The 26,209-nt window shown below is 36.4% G+C and overlaps 3 protein-coding genes across 3 annotated transcripts; 1 reads left to right on the plus strand and 2 right to left on the minus strand.

Moving 5' to 3' along the window:
• Positions 1 to 1,101: 1,101 nt before the first annotated feature.
• LOC131849911 (zinc finger protein 431-like) lies at positions 1,102 to 2,894 on the minus strand. The gene has a single exon (XM_059200041.1). It carries the CDS (start codon positions 2,595 to 2,597, stop codon positions 1,269 to 1,271), a length of 1,329 nt encoding a protein of 442 aa, XP_059056024.1. The 5' UTR covers positions 2,598 to 2,894; the 3' UTR covers positions 1,102 to 1,268.
• A 737-nt stretch (positions 2,895 to 3,631) lies between these two features.
• LOC131849914 (thioredoxin domain-containing protein 9) lies at positions 3,632 to 13,374 on the plus strand. Its single transcript, XM_059200044.1, has 7 exons — positions 3,632 to 3,820; positions 4,200 to 4,275; positions 5,638 to 5,737; positions 6,748 to 6,819; positions 7,667 to 7,796; positions 8,956 to 9,091; positions 13,203 to 13,374. Exons 2-7 carry the CDS (start codon positions 4,211 to 4,213, stop codon positions 13,339 to 13,341), a joined length of 642 nt encoding a protein of 213 aa, XP_059056027.1. The 5' UTR covers positions 3,632 to 3,820; positions 4,200 to 4,210; the 3' UTR covers positions 13,342 to 13,374.
• A 6,992-nt stretch (positions 13,375 to 20,366) lies between these two features.
• Positions 20,367 to 24,694, minus strand: LOC131849910 (E3 ubiquitin-protein ligase RFWD3-like). The gene is made up of 2 exons (XM_059200040.1): positions 24,522 to 24,694; positions 20,367 to 22,450 (listed from the first exon to the last, which is right to left on the minus strand). Exon 2 carries the CDS (start codon positions 22,428 to 22,430, stop codon positions 20,604 to 20,606), a length of 1,827 nt encoding a protein of 608 aa, XP_059056023.1. The 5' UTR covers positions 22,431 to 22,450; positions 24,522 to 24,694; the 3' UTR covers positions 20,367 to 20,603.
• Positions 24,695 to 26,209: the final 1,515 nt, after the last annotated feature.

A 26,209-nucleotide genomic window follows, 5' to 3' on the forward strand; every position in this document is an offset into this window, starting at 1 on the left:
CGAACCCCTAGCGGTGCCCTTCGTATACGTCAGGCGGGAGTTGTCCTTCAGCCGCACCATAAATCCTTCCTTTGGTTTGGAGTGCCATCTGCACTCGACCCCTATCGTCCGGAGAAGCTGTAAAGGCCAGCTGCGGACAACAATACTAGAGTAGTCAAAAATAAAGTGGAGTAATGATCTTGCTAGCAATGTACTATGTCAGGTTGACCTCCACGCGGTTCTCCCTGGAAACCATCGTGATAAATTCTTGGTGAATTTGTCACGATGTGCTAATTGACCTGACCTCATATTTTTATCATCCTCCACTGGTGCCACGCCAGCGTATACCGTCAGCGCAAGCGGGTGCACCATTACATTATCAACTATAAAAATAACTTAAAACTCAAAAGAATATCAATAAAACATTTATTTGGTAAAACATTTATAACATGTAACAAATTAGGTAATGAATGCAAAAATAAGGTGATAACATCATATCCTACTATAACACATTTATACAGAAGTCTCTTTAATCTATACATATAAATAAAATTGGAGTGTCTGTTTGTAATATTGAAATAACCATTTCTACCAACCATGAATATAAATACGGTACATAACCAAAATAACATTTTTTACAATTTTTGTCTGTCTGTCTGTCTTCCCGATAATCTCTGAAATGGTTGGACCGATTTTGACGGGACTCTTATTGGCAGGTGGCTGATGTAATAAGGCTACTTTTATTTTAAAAAGATAAACATAAATTCCTCACAGATGAAGTCAGCTAGTATAAAATATAGCCTATGTGTGATTCTGATGCGTAAGCTATATTACTGTAAAGTAGGTAGGGAAAAAAATAAAATTATAATGTAAAACTTGATGTTCATAAGCCGCTAAAATGTCCTACATGAATAAATGATTTTTTAATTTGAATTTGAAGTTTTATTTGAATTAGTGCTAATTGATAGTTTGTAATCACACACTTAAACTTAAAAATGTAAAGTAATAATAAAATTATTTAAAAGAGCAACACGCAAGTTTCTTGCTCTTTCTTCTTGTGATGAGACAGCTTTCCGAACGAGCGGTAGATTAAAAAAAATGTAATGACTATTCAAAAGTGCTTCAATGAAAGTGTTTAATTTCAAATTCAAATTCAAAAATCATTTATTCATGTAGGACATTTTAGGCTCTTATGAACGTCAAGTTTTTACATTATCTATTTTTTTCCCTACAGTCCACTTCAAATTGCCACCAGTGTCCATACATAAATATTTATTATCATAAAAAACTCAGTCAGAATTCATATCCTCACAGAAGTTGGATATTTGAATGTCATATTTTTTGTATAAAATTAACAAATTTTCAATTTTTTCACTCTGTGGTGAATCGGAATATATAAAGTGACGGTAAAACTTGTTTTTCATTTGGATGTGTGTGAGCAAATGCTGTTCGAAGGATTTTTTTGTTTTGTAACGCTTCTTACATGTGTCACAAGTATATAACTTTGAAGGATCATGGGTAATCAGATGTTGTTTTAACTGTTGAGTTGTGTTACAACCCTTATCGCACAAACGACAATTGTAGACCTTTTGACCAGTATGTGCAAACATATGACGTTTCCAGTACTGTCGTGTTACACCTTTCCCACATACATTACAAGTGATCCTTTGTTCAGTATGTCTTAACAGGTGTGACTTCAACGCACAATTTGTCTTAAAACAGTTTCCACATACATCACACCTGTACGGTTTCTGATCGATATGTGTGAATTTGTGTTTGTTTAACGATTGCCTCGTGTTAAAACATTTCGTACAGCAATCACAATGGAATGGCTTCTCACCGTTATGCATCATCAAGTGCATTTTCAAATGCGGCTTTCTTTTATAACTTTTACCACACACACCACAGCTGTACGGCCTCTCATCGCTGTGTGTGATTAGATGTTTTTTCAATATTTTTTTCGTTCTAAAACTCTTTTTACATACATCACAAGTATATGGCTTATTTACAAGCTGGTTGTCCTTCAAATGTGAGTCAGATGTAGAGAGTATGTTATGATTAGTTGACGAGTGTGGTTTCTGAGCACTATGTCCTGATACCTGGCCTTCTAGAGGAGCAACAGGCAACTGGAATGTCGCTCTGCATACATCACATGAATTACCCTTATCCGACATTACATTAATTTCCTGGTGATCTAATTTGTACACATCATGCTCATTATATAATACAAAAGCAGGCTCAGTGTTTAAATCACTAACAACTCCTGTAATCAACTCATTCTTCATCCTTTGGTGCTCACACACATCCAGAAGGTCGTCGTAAATATTGACAGAAGGCATTTGATACTCTTCTGCCGAGTCGGTCAGGTCCTTCTCCGTCTTCACAGCTGCAGGTCTGTCAACTCCATGCTTAAGTCTATCGAGTTTCGACTGTTCAGTGTCCTGTCCCGTGTCCCTTGCTGTGTGGTACTCTGGAGACTCGTGCAGCGGAACCACCCGCTCTTTACTGTCGCTACAATGTTGCAAACATTCTGATGACTGCCCCACGCAGTTCACGAACTCCTCCTTCACAACACACTTTGTGGCAATCTGTTCCTGGAGCGCAGCGTCTGAATACATCGCAGCGGTTTCACTGTCACTTATTATAAAAACGATGATTATAATTTTATATATACGTAATTGATATTCTATTATCTGTGTGTTACACAAGTATATAACGTTTACCACATTCTACATTACAGAGATAAGTGTAAATTATAAAATACATTGACTAAAGAACAGGTTTTAAAACGGGTTAATGGCACAAGGTAAAAATGTATCATATTTACTTAGTGCCTTTAGTCCTTTCTATATTAACTAAACAATTAATAAATAAAGTTGAAACTGTAATATAAACAAAAAGTATATCAGGATACTTTTTTTCAGAATACTACAAAATATACAGATAACAATTTGAATTCACAGTATGCCACAGACAAAATACTACACGACATTGATTAGAATTGCCAACCTTAAAACTTTTAACATCTTCTTACCAAGTCAATTTGTCTTATCGTCTTTGTATTAAATTTAACTTATATTTCCATACAGGATTTTATGAGTAAAAATTTTGTGCAAAATAATAAAATGTAGTACAAAGATGAAAATATACTCGAACACCAAAACCTTTCGATTTATCCATTGTATGTTGAATTATACCCATTCTGGTGTTTTTATACTTATATAGGTATGTGTATCTTATATATGTATTTATTATAGTATATACAGATTACATTTATTTATCTTTGACTAATCAAAGATCAATAAATGTAATTTTTACTGTGACTTCTTTGCTTACCTTTTCTGTAAGTTCTAAAGGAAGGAGTATGGTTATATGTATAGATATATGTACTCGTCGAACATATGTTATAGAGTAGGCAACCCCGCTTAAAAGTTACCTTACGGACTAGACAGATTATTACTCATTCACGAGATTCAAGAGCACAGTAATGAAGTACCACAGTCTCTAGAAGAGATTTTATCAAGGCCTGCACTATTCAAGACTTTATATAAATTTATTTCCAACACTGTGAAGAAATTGAAATTGGGCTAAAAGGGACTTGTGTCCAGAGCCGTAAAATATTAAATAAAAAAAAGTTACCTGTGTACCGTAAGTCTTTTTAATCTGTGCTGGTTATATTATTTTGCATTTGTTTCTTCGTATGTACTTCTTTTCACTTTCCAATTTTTCATTTCAAATATAATTACACTGAAATCTAAGTGAAATTACTAATGTGAAGTGTTATATTAATTATTTGTTTAGATATCTAGCCATTGGACTTGTTTTTTCATTGATATATTAGGTGTGTTTCATTTAATTCATAGGTTTATTATCAGATGATGGGATGAGGTCACCGTTTCGCCGACAATTTAAATCATTATTCTCGTTTCTGACCGCGGAGAGCAGACTCAAAAGGTTTACAAATCGACAAAAGTAGAAATCTCCAGGGTCCCTTAATACTTTCCTATATTTGAGAATTTCCCTCAATTACTCCTGGATCATTATAAGATTCTGACTTGGTGACAGTGGGACCACTTCACGAAAATAATATTAAATTAAATTAGAAATAATTTATTCATGTACATTTTAGCCGCTTATGAACGTATTTTTTTCTTTTTTTTGTATTTATCTTAGTAATATTATAAGCACGAATGTTTGTGAGTATGGATGTAACATTTCAGGTTGTGGAGCCATGGAGCAGATTATTCAGCAAGTCGCAAAGAATGTTGAGAAGCAACTGGATGATGAGATTGAACGGTAGATATTCTTTTTATTTTTTATACCACTTAGGTGGCAAACTATATAGTACATGCGGCCCATCTGATGGTAAACGTTTACCGTAGCCTATGGATGCCTGAAACACCAGGGGTGTCACATACGCGTTGCCGACCCTTAATAAACCTTGATATACCCTTCTTGAAAAACCCCATGCTGTAGTCTCTCGAGAAAACCTCGCCAGGTTATTATTGTATTACTAGCTACTCGCCCCGGCTTCGCCCGGGTGTACATGTATTATATATATAAACCTTCCTCTTGAATCACTCTATCTATTAAATAAGACTGCTTCAAAATCCGTTGCATAGTTTTAAAGATTTAAGCATACATAGGGACGGATAGACAGCGACAGCTACTTTGCTTTATACTATGTAATGTTGTTACCATTTTTTTTCACCTAGTGGGAAAACGAGCTGGTAGTATGGCTGATGGTAAATGATAGAATAGAATAGAATATATCTTTATTGCTAACTGTGTGGATACATTTTTTTTTGTAGGTGGTATAACAACATAATTATATATTATATGTATCAACAGTTACACCCTATCGGGCAAGCAACAATTATATATTTGTCAATAGTCGAGACCTTTCCATTAGTTTTTTATACTTCTATAGTGGCAAACAAGCATACAGCCCATCTAATGGTAAGTGGTTACCATATTCATAGGTATGCGATCCCCTTACACCTTTGTCATGCAGTAAAGTGTTTTATTTCTCATAACTTTGAAGTGTATGTTTGAAGCAATGGAGATTTACAGGTGGTGTAGAAGGAACACTGTAATATTAAAATATGTATACAGCAAACTATGGCTATCGTCCCATGGAAACAGTATAAACATAACCATGGTTTTTTATGGATGATAATGTAATGGTGCACCCGCCTGCGCTAACGGTTTACGCTGGCGGGGCACCAGTGGAAGATGATAAGATGAGAATGAAGTCAGGTCAGTTAGCACATCGTGACAAATTCAACAAGAATTTATCATGATGGTTTCCAGGGACAACGGTGTGGAAGTCAACTTGACATGGTATATTGCTAGTGCTTGATCTCATTGATCATCAGTCCACATTACTAACAATCACCTTTGTGTGTGAAACCAAACAACAAACCAAGGATGTGCTAACTGACCTGACCTCACATTCTTATCATCCTCCACTGGTGCCCCGCCAGCGTATACTGCGAACGTTACGGATTTTCATGAAACTTTACAGTAATAACTTATACATCAGAATAACATATGAGCTATAAATTTCACACAAATGAAACTGCGTGCACAGCTAGTGTATTATAAAGAGGGAGTGTTAGGATTTTACACATTACTAACAATCCTATCCCCCCCCAGGCTGGATCAGTTGGACAGCGGTGATCTGGAAGCCATCAGGCAGCAGCGTATCAACGAGATGAAGCAGCGAGCTAAGAAAAAGCAAGAGTGGTTGGCCAATGTATGTACATCTTACAATTTTCTATATCATTCTATATCATACACTTTTTTGCACTGTGTATACATATACATAAAAAAATTATAGTAATAATAATCTCAGTACAATTCACACAGCGCCATCTAGACCCAAGTTAAGCTAGATAAAGCCTCTGTTATGGGTACTAGACAACTGATACAAATCCATAAATATATATTTTTTTCTTAAACACATACATGGAAAACACTCATACAGATACAAATAATCCCACTCAAAACTACAAATCATTATGCGCGTGCGAGGAATCGAACCCGCGACCATCAGAAGAAAGGCGGTGTGCTAAACCTGGACCACCAAGGGCGTCAAGCATTATTAAGTAACTATGACATTCAAAGTTTGTACAAATTTTAACCTTAACAGGATAAAATAAAATAGATTATTAAATTTTCTCTTTATTTAGTCAATGTCATTATTTCAGTGGGACGAAGTCGCAGGCACAACTAGTCTTATATATAAAATTCTCGTGTCACAGTTTTCGTTCCCATACTCCTCCGAAACGGCTTGACCGATTCTCATGAAATTTTGTGAGCGTATTGAGTAGGTCTGAGAATCGGCCATCTATTTTTCATCCCCCTAAATGTTAGGGGTAGTCCACCCCTAAATTTTGTATTTATTTTTTAGACAAAATTTTTAGTTAGTTTTTTTATGATACAACATACAAAAATACATACAATCCTAAATTTTCACCCTTCTATCATCTACCCCTATTTTTTTATAGCGTTATTAATTTATATGGCAAAACAACGTTTGCCGGGACAGCTATTTAAAAATAAACATTTTTTATATAGGTACTGAAATGGCTCAGTTTTATGGTATGTTCTGTGTGAACATGCCGCTGGTTTTCACTTGCACTTTCAATATTACTATATTACTTAAAATATCACTATATTACTTGAAATATTACAATGTTACTTAAAATGTCTCATGCTCCTAATAAATAATTATTAACATTGACAACACGCGATATTTTGCAGGGTCACGGTGAATATGCAGAGCTGGATGGCGAGAAGGAATTCTTCACCACGTGCAACAAGAGTGACAATGTGGTATGTTGTGATTTTAATATGTAAAATGTAAGTTGGACTCCAGTCTCCGCAATTAGTCTTTCATTTGGGCCGTTGTGCGTGTAGAGCCAGACTATTAAAGTAACCAGCCAAACTCCTCCCGAAGCACAGAAGACTCCTGGTGTCTTCACAGGCTTCACCGAGCGACCTCACCGTTCCGAGGATTTGTTTTCTTTGTGTGGCCACTGCAAGCACTCCAGAACTACGTGAGGAGCCGTTCCTTCAGCTTCAAAGCAGCCCCGACGAAGGGGACTCTCTGTAGCACCTATTGTGTACAGGTGTTTGTTTATGGGACAATGTCCCGTTATTGTCCCTATCAATATTTTATGGTTATGCCTCTCCAGATTATAGTCGTAATAAATTTCTCGTGAATTCGTCACGATGTGCTAACTGACCTGACCTCATGTTCTTATCATCCACCACTGGTGCCCCGTCAGCGTATACCATTAGCGCAGGCGGGTGTACCATTGTTATCCATTTAAAAAACCCTGGACAATTCACACAGCGCCATCTAGTACCAAGGTAAGCAGAGCTTGTGTTATGCGTAAGTCCCATAACACTAGATCGGCTTTCAAGTTGAACTCCATTTCCCCCAATCAGCTTCTGGGTCGTTGTACTTGTGTTATGGGTACTAGACAACTGACATAAATACATAGATATTTTTTTTGTAAATACATACATAGTGTACATAGAATACTCCCAGACCGATAGAAACAATCATACTCATGTTTGCACCGTGTGCGGAATAGAACCCGAGACCGTCGGAAGTGAAGCGGTATGCTAAACCGCTACCACCGGGGCAGTAAATAAATGTATTATTCACTTGCAGGTGTGTCACTTCTACCGCGGCAGCGCTGAACGTTGCAAAATCGTGGACATGCATCTGAAGATTCTCTCAGCAAAGCACGTGGAGACGAGGTTCGTGAAGCTGGACGCTGAGCGGGCGCCGTTCCTTACTGGTGAGTATATAAGTTTAAAACCGGACGTCTGGACACGTTTAAAACGGTACATCTGGATACGTTTAAAACGGGACGTCTGAAAGAAAGAAAAGTATTTTATTCAGTGCAATGTAAAAAATACAATATAAACAACAAACGAAAAAAAAGACAAAAAGTCAAACAAAAAAAAAAGTCTGGACACGTTTAAAACGGGACGTGTGGACACGTTTAAAACGGGACGTCTGGTCACGTTTAAAACGGGACGTCTGGACACGTTTAATACGGGACGTCTGGTCACGTTTAAAACGGGACGTCTGGTCACGTTTAAAACGGGACGTCTGGACACGTTTAAAACGGGACGTCTGGACACGTTTAAAACGGGACGTCTGGACACATTTAAAACGGGACGTCTGGACACGTTAAAAACAGGACGTCTGGACACGTTTAAAACGTGACGTCTGGACACGTTTAAAACGTGACGTCTGGACACGTTTAAAACGGGACGTCTGGACACGTTAAAAACAGGACTTCTGGACACGTTTAAAACAAGACCTCTGGTCACATTTAAACGCTAATAGACTAGACTAGACTAGACCGCTAAAAGATTGATAGATGTTTGTGGTAGGTAGCAGGAGCTCCTCCGACAAGAGCACAGCTCTTAAATTATGAATGCTCCATCTTAGCCATTTTAAAATTCTGTTTGATGAAATGATACTTCCATACATCCTTTCAACCCCTTACAACCCTTTTTTCGAAGAGGGAGAAGGGAGTTAGTAATGTGAATAAATTCTTCAATTGACCTCCACGCGGTTTCCCTGTAAACTATCATGATAAATTCCTGATCAATTTGTCACGATGTGCTAACTGACCTGACCTCATGTTTATCTTATCATCCTCCACTGGTGCCCCGCCAGCGTATACCGTTACCGCAAGCGGGTGTACCATATCATAATCATCCTTAAAAAAACCTTTTTCGTATTTTAGAGTAGCCTATATCTTCAGGGTCTAGACTATCTGTATACCAAATTTCATTTAAATCGGTTCAGTACATTTTGGCGTGAAAGCGAGAATGACGAACAGAGTTCCTTTCACATTTGTTATATTAATAAGGAAGTGAGGATAAATGCATGTGAAACCGCAGGCACAGCTAGTATAGTCAACTCCTTATCACTGTCCGCAGCCCGTCTAAAGATCCGTGTGATACCAACAATCGCTCTGGTGACCGGCAACAAAACCAAGGACTTCATCGTCGGATTCACAGACCTCGGGAACAGGGATGACTTCTCAACGGACATGCTGGAGTGGAGGCTGGCCAAGTGAGATGAGTTTTTATAGCGGTTTAATAAGTTTCAAGGTTTTTTTTTTATTAGGTCACCAACAAGGTTTCCACCAACACTCTTACATTATATATCACACAGACAATATTTTTGTATTAGTTTTTAAATATTATATTATATGTATGTTAGTCTATAAGGTATTTATAATATGGGCCTAGTTGCCTGAAATAAATGAATAAATAAATAAAAAAAAAAAATATATATTACATTACAATCTATTTATACTATAAGCGCAACCTTAATTATAGGCAACTACGACATTTATGTGACAAATTTGTGCTTACAATTAACAATTAACAAAACATAAAAAACAACTTAAAATTCTACCTATATAAAACCTGTACTGATTCAACTAGAACTTATAATACTATTGAGATATCTGCGAAATTTGCAATAACTATTACTAAATATGTCAACTGATGAATGTTTCTTTGAATAAGTGTTATAAGTTCTCATTAGCCTGTTTAAAGGTGAGTAGAAGCCCAAATTACTTCGTGCGAGATTTTCTATAAATATATTATATTTACCAGGTCTAGTTTTGGTTCTAAAAATGACGATACGTCCATACAAACTTTTATATCCCCTTTCAACCCCTTACAACCCTTTTTTATTATTTATATATATAATCAACAACCTAATATCGATGTTTTAAGCTTCTAGCTTTAAAAATGATGATACTTCCCCGTACAACCTTTCTTGTCCCCTTTCAACCCCTTAGAACCTTTTTTTTATTTATATTTAACCAACAACCTAAAATCGAAATTTTAAACTTTCTAGCTTTAATTAATTAAATGACGATACAGGCAGTCCTCGTACTTACGGCATGTTAGGTTCTCGAAATACGCGACGTAAATCGAAACGACGTAAGTCGAGACATATTTTTTCATATGTTTACATGTAAAACTCAAGGGTTAGGTTCCACACGGACTCGAAATAATAAAAAAAACTGCATTTATAACAAAGGACGTACTTTATTATTAAAAGTAAGTTCTTAAAATAATTATATATTATGCACTTATGAAATTGCTAGTTATTTTTGGTATTTGTGTGTTATTAATTTTAATAATAATTATAAAACTTATACATATGTAATGATAAATAATAAATTAAACTTTTGGCTTAAAGAAACTATCAATTCTAGATTGCTTGGCTTCTTTCTTCTTGCTATCATACAGATCTTGGTAACAGTGATAGGCTGCACAAATTTTGTTATTAACGTTAAAACTTCTCTCAAAATTAGGATCATTTTCTTCAAAAATTTTCATGGCATTCTTCAAATTTGCAAAGGCTACGGAAAGTTTTTTTAGTGTAAGTTCTTTTTCAGAGTCACTAATAGAAGAAGCTATTTCTTGTGACTCGAGTGCTTCCTTTTGTACTTGTGCCTCCAATTCAATAAGATCTTCATCAGTCAGTTCTTGCGAATGTGAGCTTAACAGATCATCAATATCATCAGTAGTAACTGCAATGTTAGGCAAACGGTTAGCCAAATGAACAATGTCAGTTGTGATCTCATCGACATTTGGTTGATCTGTAGATGTAGAACTTTCAGATGGCTCAAAAAAAAATGGGCATAACTTTTTCCACACTCCTTTTAAATTGTTGGGTGTCACCTCATCCCATGAAGTAGCAATATTTTTTACGCATTGCAGGATATTATAACTTTTCCAAAAATCTCTCAGCTCCATGCCATCATTTTCATTAGCCTTTACAGCCTGTGAAAAAGTTCTCCTGAGATAATAGGCCTTAAAAGACGCGATAACTCCTTGATCCATCGGCTGTAACAACGAAGTGGTGTTGGGAGGCAGGAACACGACTTTGATTTGAGGATCAATATCGGCAATACGCACAGGATGGCCGGGAGCATTGTCCAAAATAAGTAAAGCTTTATAAGCCAAATTATTGTTTGAACAGTACTGTTTCACTTCAGGTATAAAATGCTTAGTAAACCATTCTTCAAAAAGTATTGATGTAACCCATGCCTTTGGATTAGCCTTCCATATAACTGGAAGAGTACTCTTCACGTAATTTTTGAGAGCTCGAGGATTTTCAGACCTATAAACTAAAAGGGGTTTCAATTTAAGATCACCTTCAACATTCGAACCCAATAACAACGTCAAACGATCTTTAGCCGCTTTAAATCCAGGCATAGACTTTTCTTCCTGTGATATAAAAGTACGAGAGAGCATTTTTTTCCAAAACAAACCAGTTTCGTCCACGTTAAAAATTTGTTTAGGCGAATAGTCTCCACTTTCGATAATTTCCTTTAATATTCCAGGAAAACTCTGAGCAGCCACATGATCGGCACTAGCAGCTTCTCCTTGCACTCGAATGTTATGTAACGAATATCTCGTTTTAAAGCGCATGAACCATCCGCGACTGGCAGAAAAACATTTTGTTTCGTCACTATTATTCTCGCCACGTTTATTTTGCAGTGTGTTGATAATACTCAGCGCCTTATTTTGTATAATAGCCAAACTTAGAGGAACCCGTCGCTGAGTTTGATCTTGAATCCAATTGTACAACAGTTTTTCCATTTCATAAATTAAAGCATTCCTTTTGCGTATAATAGTGCTGTTTGAAGAGACGGAAGGAAGAGCTGTTAAGAGTTTTTCTTTATCTTTCAATATTGTTTGTACCGTCGTGCGTGATAAATTAAGTTCTCGTCCAATAGATGAAGTCGAATAACCGCGATCTTTGAGTTTTAAAATCTTAGATTTAACCTCTATTGTAATTGACTTTCTTACTCTCTTCTTCACTTTATTATTACTGTCTTGTTTAGGTGGCATTGTTTAAAATTCACTTAAATATGTATGTAAACACAAAAACTGTCAAAGATGCAAAAAAACTAATTTATTACGTCTTGATTGTCCGTTGTCCCTGAATGTACTAAACAAAATCAGCGACATTTGCGGGGTATTCCCCGCACGAGACGACACCGCGCCCCGCCCGCGCCCCTCACGGACATTGACCTTGCGACAAGTGAATTCTCCGATATGCCGGAAATCGAAACAAATGACGTAGTCTTGAGGAATAGTGTCAAAACATTGTTTGACGTAACTTGAAACGACGTAAATCGAGGACCGCCTGTACTTCCCCGTACAACTTTTCATTTCCTCTTTCAACCCCTTACATCAGTTATTTATTATATATATATATATATATATAACATAAAAAAGGGTTGTAATGGGGTTGAAAGGGGAGATAAAAGGTTGTATGGACATATCGTCATTTTTAAAGACGCTTGATACCTATATTAGCTTGATGCTGTTGTTTAAATATAAATAAATATGACATTCAAAGTTTGTAAAAATGATACCCTTAAAGAGGTGATGAAAGTTTATAGGGGTAGAAATAAAATAGGGGATGAAAGTTTGTATGGATATTCGTTATTTTTGAGCTAGAATCATGGAACTTTTTCTTTGGTTTTTTTGGGGTTGCATTAATAAATATTTTATGCAATTCAAGGTACTATGTCTACGCGGACGCAACTAGTATATATCTTACTAGATGTTCCCGCGACTTCGTCCGCGTGTATTGTCGATACTACCATATAGCTTTTCAACCCCTTACAATCCTTTTTTCGGATTAAAAAGAACCCAAGTCCTTTCTCAGGTTCTAGACTATCTGTGTACCAAATTTCATTTAAATCGGTTCAGTAATTTTGGCGTGAAAGTACTTTCGCACATATAATATTAGTAAGGATTACTATTATAAACATAAAAGTTTGTGTTGTATAGATGGATGTTTGTTAATCTTTGACGCAAAATCTACCGAACGGATTTTTATGAAACTTTACAGTAATGTAGCTTATGCATTAGAATAACATATAAGCTATAAATTAAAAAGATATTATGATTATGGGGCAGCTAGTGTATGTAACTAGCTACTCGCCCCGGCTTTGCACGGGTGTACATGTATTATATCTATAAACCTTTCTCTTGAATCACTCTATCTATTAAAAATAAACTACTTCAAAAAACTACTTCTCCGTTGTGTAGTTTTAAAGATATAAGCATAAATAGGGACGGACAGACAGCAACAGCTACTTTGTTTTATACTATATAATGAAGACAACAAACAAATGTTGCAGGTCACAGGTAATAGAGTACAACGGCGACCTGACGGTACCACCAGAGGAACAACGCAAACAGCGCTCCCTGCACATACAAAGCAAGAAGACGATACGATCCAAACACGATGAGGATTCCGACATCGACTTCAGCGACTGATACGAGACAGGGCGATAGCTATAGAAATACTAATCTCTAAAAAATTACTCGTCACGTTGTTTGTCCGCGATGGACTCCTAAATTACGGGACTGATTGCAAATCTGATTCGCACATTGTGGCAATTTAATAATAATAATCTCAGGACAATTCACACAGCGCCATCTAGTACCAAGTTAAGCTAGCTAAAGCTTGTGTTATGGGTACTAGATATGATAAAAAAAAAATTACGGCCTCGGTTGTTTAGCGGTCTAGCACACTTTACGTCCAATGGTCGCGGGTTCCTCGCACTGCACAAACATTTGTATATAATTTGTGAAAAAAAAGTTGAGAAGTTAATTTTTGCTTACGCACGGTGGTGCAGGGGCCCCGTATAATTGATAGGGCACATACGGCGGTAGCTACGCCCCAGTTTTATACTATATAAAGATGTACATACAATGTATTATTATTATACCCATATACTTTGAACCCCCCTACTAGAGATGTGCTAACTCGTAATAAACATAACTCGAGTTAACTGGAATTAACAATATTTCTTTGTTTATTTTTTCGAACAACTAATGTTTTTGGCCGCAGTTAGCCTTGAAAGTATCACCGAAACATAGGGGGCGAGTAGAAATGGCACTTCAAAGCCGCGGAAGGACTTATAGAACGCATAATCATTTTAATGATAACATAATCGGACGAATATGCGAAAAAAAAAATGATAACGACCTCAAATCAATATTGAAACATTTGTGACGAGTGAAAATTGTATGATATGAAATGATCGGAAAATTTCATGTCATTGTCAGTTCGATGACAGAATCATGCTCTCGCTCTTTCACTTGATTCGTTCATTTACCAGTTGAATTCGTTCAACTCGAGTTGCCAGAATTATACTCGAGTTGCGGTGAATTCGAGTGAACACATCTCTACCCCCTTCCCCCATTGCCTCAGCGTGGGAGGGAACCCATGGCTGGTTATATAATGTAACGAAATTATTCATTAATAATAAATAAATATTTTTTACAAACCACAAGTTCGTTATCATTGCACAATAGACCAAATATATTTTGCTTATTTATGTAATTACTAGCTGTGCCTGCAGTTTCACTCGTGACTTTAATAGCCAACTTAAATCTATGTTATCTGGAGAGGTAATAATAGAATGTCGAGTGTTGACAGAAATATTATAGTGTAGGCACAACAGTAATGGAAACAAGTGTATGTAGATATTTAAATTTTGGAAATATGTTGTGGAAGCAATGTAGAAAGCTTTAAAACTAAACGTCTAAAATAAAATACAACACTAACACACAATCTCAACACTATACCGCTAGGGGAAAAGTGATTGTTAGTAATGTGGACTGATGATCTCACTGCTAGCAATGCACCATGTTAGGTTGACCTCCACACAGTTTCCCCTGGAAACCATCGTAATAAATTACTGGTGATTTGTCACGACGGACTAACTGACATGACCTCATGTTCTTATCCTCTACTGGTGCCCCGCCAGCGTAAACCGTTAGCGCAGGCGGGTGCACCGTTACATTATCATACATAAAAAAAACACTACCCCGCTGCAATTGCTAACATTATTTCAAAATCTGACATTTACACCTGTCAAATAAAAAAATATGATTTCACAAATCAGTAACGCAGAATGGCTGTATGGGCTGAGTCCTTTTGCCTTTCCCTAAAAAGGGAAAAACAGAACCAAAAAAAAAAAAGTAACGCAGATCAACACCACCCCGCTGTAGCTGCTAATATTATTTAAAAATCTGACATTTATACCTGTTAAATAAAAAAAAATACTAGGGATAAGGCCAGAAGAAAGAGAAGACGAAGAAGAAAAGACTTTTAATATTCCATCATTTTAATTCAACATTACATACAAAAGGCACACATATACATAGATACATCAAAGACTACCTACAAAAATTAGAACAGAGTAATAACCTCAACAGAGATCGACTGTTCAATGTTGTCAAACATCTGTAGAGATGTGCTAACTCGTAATAAAATTAACTCGAATTGAAATTCAGGTAACTCGAGTTACCTGGAATTAACAGTTTTTTTTTATTTTTCGAACAATTCTAAGTTTTTGGGCGCAGCTAGCCTTGAAAGCTTACCGAACCATAGGGGGCGAGTAGATGTCACTTCAAAGCCACGGAAGGGACTTATGGAACGTAGCATAGCTTTTAATGTAATATAATTATAATTAAATTAATTGATTAAGCAGTTATTAAACAACTACCTGATTTGAACTCCGCTCATGCTCACTAAAATGTCCAGACATGTGGCGGCGTGGTGGGCCGAGTCATTGGGCTCCATAAAATATGGTCGAGCACAATGATGGCTGGCTCATCCGCCGTACTCGTAAACAAGTGCTTGTAGGGACTGGACTGCTCTTATCACTACGACTGATTTAATCTTATTGTATATTTATATTTGACCCAAATAAATTAGTGCTGGTTGGTAGTTTGTATTCACACGTTTCGACTTGTAAATGTAAACTTACAATGATTATTTAAAAGAGCAACTAACAAGTTTCTTGCTCGTTCTTCTTGTGATGAGACAGCTCCGAATGAGCGGTAGATTAAAAAATTGAAACCGATAATATAACCGAAATAGAACCAATTATCATGAAATTTTGTACACATGTTCTTAGAGGTATTAGAATAAACATACGATACTTTTTATTTAAAAAAAACAAATATTGTTTTATAAAAAAACAAAAAATAAAATATCTACATTTTGCTACTTCAACGCCAACTAGTAATGAAGTAAAAGCTATTAAAAATGAATTGCTGTTCGTTAGTGTCTCTAAAACTCGAGGACGGCTGAACCGATTTGGCTAATTTTAGTCTACATATATTATTAAAAGGAGTTCCTACAGGCGAAGTTCCGAAGATACTGCGTTCTCTCTTTGAATGGCTAGACTAATTCTTTGTCCGAGGTAGCTGACAGCTCTTCGGTCTTCTGTGATGTCGACTAACCTTTTTGTTATATCCTTGAAAAGTCTATTAATTATTGCAGTTTATTAACTATATTACTTTTAATTTTCACCAATTTAATTTTTGCTTACGCACGTTGGGGCTCGTGGTGCAGGGGCCCCGTATAATTGATAGGCACATACGGTGGCAGCTACGCCCCTGTTTTATACAGTAGAACCCCCATTATTCGGATCAAATAAGACACACATATTCCTTCTAATCGAAAATCCGCATAACCGATTTCAAGGCAAATGAAAAAAAAGATGGTATTTGACATAAAATCCCAGTTTCAGTTTCTCCTTCATCTTTTCTCACGCTACTGATCAAATCATCAAATATCTAAATTGATAATTAGAGCCGAGACGAATGAGTCCGAGATTCTACTGTAATATATAAAGATGTACATACAATGTATTATTATTATTCCCATATATTTTGGACCCGAAGTAGCTGACAGCTCTTCGGTCTTCTGTGATGTACACTAACCTTTTTGTTAGTTCCTTGAAAAGTCTATTAATTATTGCAGTGTATTAACTATATTACTTTTAATTTTCACCAATTTCATCATCATCAATTAAAGGCAAGAAATATCCATTCATCCCAAGTTTCGCCTTGTATTCGTGAAGTCCAGGTTTTTTTTTTTCCGACTACTCTAATGCTGTTGGCCGCAGCTGGCCTTTACAGCTTCAGGGGGCGAGTGCAGATGGCATTCCAAACCCGCGGAAGGAATTATGGAGCGGCTGAAGACCAACTCCTGCCTGACGGATACGACTTTAGTCTGAGGGCACCACTAGGAGTTCAAACCTCGGCTTAGGCCGTCGTAATTTCGATCCCCGTTTGAATTGTACGGGGGATCGATAGGGGGCACAGACGAAGTTGTAGAATGTGTACCGAAAATTATTTAAAAACCGAAATGATACGCAAAAGAAAATTTTCAATAATATTTTAATAATCAATCAGAAAATTAGTAAAAAAAATATTCACAAAAAAATAAATGCATTATATTAATTATTTATTATGATGTTTTTAAATAAGAGAGTGGGAGGGGATGTGTCAGGTAAATAACGAAAAATTTACCGAATTTCAATGAATGTCACACAAGGGGGTGGATGTCTCGTAAATGTGACCAACTGTGACAAGACGGATAGCCCCAAAAATGGGAAAGGAAGGCATAATTTTGGTGTAGTTGGAAGTTTTTTTTTTTTGCGTTTATCAGCTATCATCATTACATAGTATAAAACAAAGTCGCTGTCGCTGTCTGTCCGATCCTATGTATGATAAATCTTTAAAACTACGCAACGGATTTTGAAGCGGTTTTTTTTAATAGATAATTAATACATAGTTATTCAAGAAAGATTATATGTATAATACATGTACACCCGTGCAGAGCCGGGGTAGGTAGCTAGTATTAGATATGCTAGACTGTTCGGATTACGAACACTGATTAGGCTTTTTGCTTTTGCAATAGTACATGCTGGTAGTCACTCTATTCTCCCAAATTTGAATTTAAATAAATCTGTATTATTGTAAACATGTACAACATTTATTTGAAAAGAATACGAGCTGAGTCAGTTCTTTTCATCTCGAAATAATTACGAACTGACGGTAGATTTGACATATTATAGTAGTCTGTACCTACATGAATAGAGATATTTTGTATATAAATATTTTTTGTCGAGACTTGGCTAATGAAAACCTCAAGTAAGGTGTGTATAACCTTATCCATAAGGCCTACCTTATTCTTAATCTGTGAATATATATATCTTATTCATAGAGAACTTGGTAAAGATTAAATCTATGTATATTATATTAATACTTTAAGATGCAGACACAAATTGGAATGGTTCTAATTATAACAGCAGGAAGGGGTAGAACAGGCGAGGAAGGGGTAGTAAGGGGCAGGTCAAGTATTACGTAACCACTGTAGGGGGCAGGGGGGTCTTTGCTTTGCTTTATCTTGGATGACATGGGGGGTAGGGGAGTCTACATGATGATTAAGTCATCGGTATTTATTTACCTTTTTACACGAATGGCAACCCTCACATTGTCTTTGCTAAAAAAACGATACATTAATTGAAAAATGTTTACGTAAGCATGGGGGGAGGGGGTAAGAGCTTTGCATACTATTGCTGACAAGGGGGATGGGGGGTGAATAATCTGCTTACGTAATGCTCAAAGGGCTGCTAAGGGAGAAATATTGGGTGGAAGCGGCAAAAATGTTAGAAGGGGCGGAAAGCGTCAAGGTGGGGAATAGGAAAGGATAGTGTCACAGTAAGGGAAGGAGGAGCGGGAACAGGAGATGGAGAAGACAGCGGTGAACAAGATGAAGGAGAAAGGAGTGAAAAGAGAGTAAGCCGAGGAGAGGGATATAAAAACCTTAGTGACATAAGTACTTTAAATATTGATTTAACATCTTTACTTACGATACTTAACAATTTTTTAATATTGAATTAGACTAGATTAATTGGGATTACAGTTATCTGTCGTCCAGATTATACAATTTTTCATTTAATCGATTGTAATAGTTTACAATTATAGACGACCTCGGTGGTCTAGCGGTCTAGCACGCCGTTTTACGACCGATGGTCGCGGGTTCGATTCCTCGCACGGCACAAACATTTGTATTTATGAATATGATTGTTTGTATCGGTCTGGGTGTCTTCTATGTATAATATGTATTTACAAAAAAAATGTATATGTATCAGTTATCTAGTACCCATAACACAAGCTTTTGGCTTAACTTAGGTCTAGATGGCGCTGTGTGAATTATCCTGAGATTACTATTATTATTTGAATATTTAAGGTTTACATTAAATTTGCTAGCATGCAAGCTAAATTGGAATCTCACATCCAATGCATTTAGAGAGTATTCTAAAGGCATTGGGTAGTATTCCAGTTTTGTTATAGAAATTAAAAAAGATCCTGACGACAAACACAATTTCAAAAACCAATTAATTGCTGAGCGCATTAGTAGAGCACGAGTTGGTTGCTAACTTGTAGTGTATTGTGTTCACTTTCCAGCAATGGTATATCCGAACCGATACGATATTGAAATCATAATAGGCCAGCAATGCGCTTGTACTGTATTGTGAAAGTTGTGGAATCACCTTCCAGCTAGTATTTTCGAACCGATACGACATTCAAACCTTCAAGCAAGCTTATTCCTTAAAAGGTCGGCAAGCACTTGCAATTCCCCTGGTGTAGCGGGTATTATGGATGGCGGTAACCATTTACCACCAGGTGAGCCGCAAGCTCGTTTGTTCCCTACGCTATAAAAATGCAGGAACTCACAATTGTACTAGCAAGTCACACAAATTAAATACTATCCGCTTAAATGTAAGGGAGGCATCCCTTCGCCACTCGTGTTCTCAGCAATTAAAGTTTAAAGGAGTCGTCCAAAAATTACATCACAATTTCAGTCTTTAACTCTAACCCCCTTCTTCCCCCTCTGTCACAGTTGGTCACATTTTAATCGTTAAATTATCTTAATTCTAAAATTAAAATGCGACTTGAAATATTCCTTGATGTTAGAAAATCAATGTCTCAATTGAAGACCTTTTCTTTTATACCATTTAGGTGACAAACAAGCATACGGACCATCTGATGGTAAACGGTTACCGTAGCATACGGCCGCCTGAAACACGAGGGGTGTCACGCGTTGCCTACCGTTAAGAAACCTTAATATACCCTTGAATAACCTCTCTCCATGTCGTGTCTTGTAATTCATGGATTGCCCCATGAATTTAGAAAGATTTAGCATTACAATTGGCATTTGGTAACCTGATTATACTATTAATAAATCACAACTCTAAAGATCACTACACCATGCGCGATGTAGTATGGTGCGGGTGACAGTTCAGCTTCACTCTTGACAGTTGCCCCAATTTACCAGTGTCAGTTTGTAATATTAAAATAACCGTTTTTTTATACAGCGCATATAAATATAAATACGGATATAAATATAAATATAATATAAATACACTGAAAAAAACATTTTTTTACAATTTTTGTCTCCCTGTTTGTCCCGGCTAATCTCTGAAATGGCTGGATTTTGACGGGACCTTATTAGCAGGTAGCTGATTTAATAAGGAGTAACTTAGGCTACTTTCATTTTAGAAAAATAAAGTTAAATTCGACGCGGACGAAGTCGCGGGTACAGCTAGTTCGTAATATATTAAATCATTAATAACTGTAGTAACTTAAATTTAGCAACTGTCACCCGCATCATGCTACAGCGTACATAGTTTAATTCAGATTTTACATCACACTACTGTTTCTGTACATCATGAGTTCGTTGCCACAGCTTTGTATAACCTAAGTCTTGACTCTGATAGTGCTCCTAAAACGATATTTCCATTTAATTGCACCGAGCACACGTCCAATGCTGGCTCAGCGGCGGGCAACGACATTGTTCTAGAACCATCCACTCCGTGAAGGTATAATGTTGAATCACTTTCTGAATGTGCGGCGATCCAACTCGCTCCAGGTGCACGGACCCACGTAGGTCTCGAGAGCAACGACGACCGCGCTGACCCTGCGAACGTTTGTTCGGTATCAAATAGTACTTCTCCACTCGGCACCGAGGCCTTCAATTTGCAGATCGTCAATCTCGACCGGTCAGAACTGCTCCCTCCGGGTCTGCAGGATATCAACGCACGATGAGACTCGTTGTCGTAACATAGCGACATGAAGGGCCCTTCGATTGGCAACGAACGGGGCTCCCACTGCCGCCTGTTGGCTACCCATAACCAGCATGAGTTTAATTGGCACGACAGCAGACCGAATTCAGTTGAGCAGAGTGACACGACCGGCGACATATCACCGGGCGCTGATAGTCTTTGTATGTAAGAACTTGTGTTTCTAACATCGTATTGATGGATGACTCCTCCCACGCCACCGGCATAAAACTCGTTACTCCTCAAGTAGTCCCACGAACAAGACCAGAGAGGGAAACCAGTGGGAATTGTGATGCTCGGTATACCTCTTTCGACAATTCTCGCCGCACTGTCCAAACCAACACTCAATAATAAGTCTCGAGGCTGCGAGTAAGTAATATCCCTGATAGGTTTAGGATGTAATAGCACAAATTGTCCTAACTTATAATCTACACAACTGACTTTCCTAATTCCATAACCTGGGAATAGACACGTACTTTTTTGTGACACATAAAGTTCATACGTTCGGCAATTGTATGTGAGGACTCTACAGCCTCCATCTTTACATATTTCTAGATTCTTCTCCAAAGCAAACCTCCAAGATCTCCTTATAGATTGCTCTTTGGTGACTTGCGATTTCATTAAAGTACTTCTCAAAACGTCTAACTGTAAAATGCAAGCGCGGTGTGCTATTCTCGATTTCTGTAGTTCTAGTTCCGTTCTGCTTTTCTCTGATTGAATTACATCAAGCTGTTGCTGCAGCGCTGTGATCTGAGATGTGTCTGCTGCTACGAGCCGTCTTGCATATATGTACCTTATGTCCCTAACATTAGCTTTACTTTTGCACGTAGGACAGGATCGATCTTTTGCTGGTTGTGCTTTAAGCCATCTCTCTACACACTGGGAACCAAATAAATGTCCACATTTTAAAGCCACTAGTCTATGTTCCCCGGAATTACCCCAAGAATCGAGGCAAATAGGGCAAGTTTCTCCGTCCATCTCGTCTGATTTGTTTGGAGAACTGATTTTCCTAACTTTCGCTGGCGGTTCTTCATTACTCTCACTGTTTTTACGGACAGTTGATTCAGGTAAAGAAATTAAACTAGATTCCTCAGTAGATTGTAAAGCGGTACTGGCATTGCTGTCTTCATTGGTTGAGTTTGGGAATTCTAAAATAGAATTCTCAACCACCACACCTAATCTTGGGTAAGCTGCATTACTATTGCTGTTTTCAGCTTCATAATTAACTGTTACGGATGAGTCATTGCTCTCGTCTTGTTGAGTTAGTGCCTCAGAGACTCGAAGGTTATCTATTGGGGCATCCTGCCATACTGCTGGAGGGGTGTCAGGTGAGGGTGGGTCCAGGATATTGGGACTACCTGGTGATTCTCCCAAGAGGATGCTGGGGCTCTCGCGGCCGGACGAATCATTCGTCGGGGCGTTGGTTTCACTCATTGCTGTGCAGCATGGATTACCTGAAGAAGATTAATTTACAACATTAACAGATGTCATATTGTTCTTAATTTTTTTTCTTCTATTTAATTTGATTGGTAAATAAGCTTAAAATCCAACCGATGGTAAGTGGTAACTATTGCCAATTTACAGGAAAAGCACCATACAATAAATGAAGCTTTTTTTGGACAACTCACACAGCTAGTCCCAAACGAAGCTGTGCTTTTAGTATGAAGCACAAAAAACTTACACTACAACTTACTTACTATAACTTACTAACTATTACTTACTTATATAAATGTAAGTTAAAGGGGAAGGGCAATCTCCTTCCCCCTTAACTTACATTTATATAAGAGGATTGTTAATGATGTGGACTAATAACCCCATTGCTAGCAATGTACCATGTCAGGTTGACCTCCATGTGGCTCCATCATTGTAAATTTCTAATAATTCCCCACCATTTTCTGACCTGACCTCGTGTTCTTATCATCCTCCGCTGGTGCCCTGCCAGCATATACCATTAGCACAGACAGCACCATTACATTATCATAGATTTATAATTACTTAAATTGAATAGAATACAATAGAATTTTATTGAATCATCTTGAAACAAATATAATGTAAAAAAAAATTACAATCAACAATTTACACACATTACAAAACAGAGTCAATGTAAACCACATGTAGTAAACGATGGTAGGGAAAAATATTAATACAAAAAAAATATGTTCATAAGCTGTTAAAATGTCCTATATAAACAAATGATATTTATTTATTTGAGTGCTGAAAACATAGTTTCCAGCCCAGACTTTCTATATCTATACATCTCTTTTTCCTTTGTTGTTATTGTCATATATATAGTTCCACCACTCCACAATTCCTTTCAGTCATTCAAAAGGTTGACTGGAAGAAATCCCTCATTTCTGATAAGTCCGCCATCGTACAACTTGTTTTTTTAAGATCGTTGTATCTTTAGTTAATTTAAATGTATTTATTGTGCAATAAAGTGTTACAAACAAACAAACATCTCCCTTGTATAGAATATAATATGAATTTCATATTTTGAAGAACTAGTGTTTTAGTATTTGTCAGACAAAATTCAACTTAAACTTTCAAACTTTAAGTAAGACTATAGACAAATAATATTAAAGACAACCTAAATCTGTTCTCAATTTGACCACATACTTCATTACATAGTATAAAACAAAGTCACTGTCGCTGTCTGTCCATCCTTATATATGCTTAAATCTTCAAAATTAAGCAACCGATTTTGAAGCGGTTTTTTTAATAGGTAGAGTGATTCAAGAGGAAGGTTTATATATAAAATACATGTACACCAGGGTGAGTAGCTAGTTAACTATAAACAAAAGAATAAAATATTAAAGAATATTCATTCAATCCTAATTTGACCACAGACTTTAATAACAAAAGATTATACATGTATGTGTCAAATACATGGTACTGTTTGTAATGTTTGTTTGTTCTTCTCAATTGGATCTATATACCGAACTGGACGGTACGGTAAAAAAATATATAATGTAAAAACTTGACATTCATAAGCGGCTAAACTGTCCTACATGAATAAATGATTTTTGAATTTGAATGTTTTTATCTAGTACCCATAACACAAGCTCTGCTTAGCTTGGGACTAGATGTAACTGTGAATTATCCAGCAGACAGCCAGGACAGAATACCCAGGCAAACATGGGGGGGAATAATAGCTCAGTTTAGCTTGAGCCTATTGCTAGCAACATATGGTATGTTGGGTTGACTCCCACAGGGTGCAAATTCCTGGTGTTAAAAATTTATCACAATCGGCTAACTGACTTGACCTAGAGGGAAGGGGATTGTTAGTAATGTGGACTATTGACCTCATTACTAGCAATGCACCATGTCAGGTTGACCTCCACACGGAAACCCTGGAAACCATTGTGATAAATTCCTGGTGAATTTGTCATGATGTGCTAACTGATCTGACCTCATATTCTTATCATCCACCACTGGTGCCCCGCCAGCGTATACCGTTAGTGCAGGCGAGGGTACCATTAAATTATCATCCATTAAAAAAATAGCATAGAAAACAATGTTACTTACTATTTTATTTTCATCAATTCAACGGTTATTAGCGATGTCTATTGTTTACTTTAAAGCTACGATTACAGTAATTAAAAGGAATACTTTAAATTTATCAAATGCGTAATAGAACAGGAATAAAAATCATTAATTTATCCATTCCATACAAAACAAATAAGAATAAAAAAAAGACACAAAACGAAAAATTGAAATATTTGCGGCTGATTGACAGTACTTGACAGTTGACATCTGTCAAATAATTTGGATACATACTGGCGAGTGTACTTTAGCATAATACTAAAAAATAAAATTTTAATTATTTGGAGATGTAAAATAATAAATTTAAAAAATAGGCAAATTCAAAAATATAAAATTATTTTACATCTAATTCATACGTTTATTATATATTCAGACTTCAAATAAAAATATTCAAAAATTTTATTTCTTATTGGAATTTATCAATAACTTTACAAAATAGATATGCTACTGCCACCACTTGTCCTTTTGAGTGCAAAATATTTAGCTACAGGACCAGCAGCTGATATTGTCATCAGCATGATTTCATTTTTGAAATATTTAAATTCCAATTCAAATGATATATTTCCATATTTCATTTTGTATAATAAAAAATTATACTTTTCCCATGTACACAAATAACCAGAAGTTATATCTTCGGAACGTTGCCTAAAGGAACCCCCTTTTAATAATATATTTTAGTCATCATATTATATATTCTTTTTAAGCTTTTTAATTTTAGGTTCTTAGTTGTACAATTAGGTTATGTAAATACTAGTAATAATATACATATATCTTATTTATTCGATACCAGAAGTTAACTTTTACATTATAATTATTATCATTTCTCAAACTACTTTATGGATATCCATCGCCTTTATATTATGTGCATGTATCCGAACTTAACGAACCCTACAAGCCTAGGACTAGAATTTGTTATCAAAAATCTTACTCTATAACTATTGGTCTAAAGTATAAATATGTCAAATTTTAAACCAATAAGATTTCTGTATTTATATATCTGCCAATAAACAGTGCTGAAGTTATCAAAGTATTATCTGTATGTTGGTGCAAGTAGTATTTATTTATAATGCCGTCAAGTTGGCAGTAGTTGTTAAGATCACTACGACGGGAATTTGTAACGGGTTCATCTCGCTACCGATTTTACATTTTTTTATACGAAGAGCTTGTATTTGTGACTTATTCGTGTAAAAATATAATAAGGCAATAGTGATAAATGTGCTGCATTGAACATCAAGTGATATGGGTGCTTCATGAAGCGTGTATTTGTGATTAACTTTATGTTGATAATGGCGCTGGTGGGTCGATTTATTGAGATGTTTATGTGAATTGCTGAATAAACAATATAGTATACATTGCTGTGATGACTTTCATAGCTGGTAAGTATGCTCCCTTAATTATATACACAGTATAATATAAGATATAACATCAATAATCTGTTTTTTTTTTAATTACAACTTGACATAGGTAAATATTTAATTTTACTTTAAAAGTACTTTGTGTGGTTTAGTAAATCTTTTATACAGCGTATCTAGGCCAGTGTTAGTGTTAGTCAATAGACTCATTCGCTGGAGGCCTGTTGACATTTCTGTAAGATGTCGCAAGTAAGAATGTAGGTCAGTCTGTCGTGACGGGTCAGGTGCGCGCGCAGTGACGTCACACCCTCCCCTAAA

This window comes from Achroia grisella, unplaced genomic scaffold (genome assembly GCF_030625045.1).
Source record: "Achroia grisella isolate CSIRO2021 unplaced genomic scaffold, CSIRO_AGI_Agris_v1 utg6672, whole genome shotgun sequence".
Lineage (NCBI taxonomy): Eukaryota > Metazoa > Arthropoda > Insecta > Lepidoptera > Pyralidae > Achroia > Achroia grisella.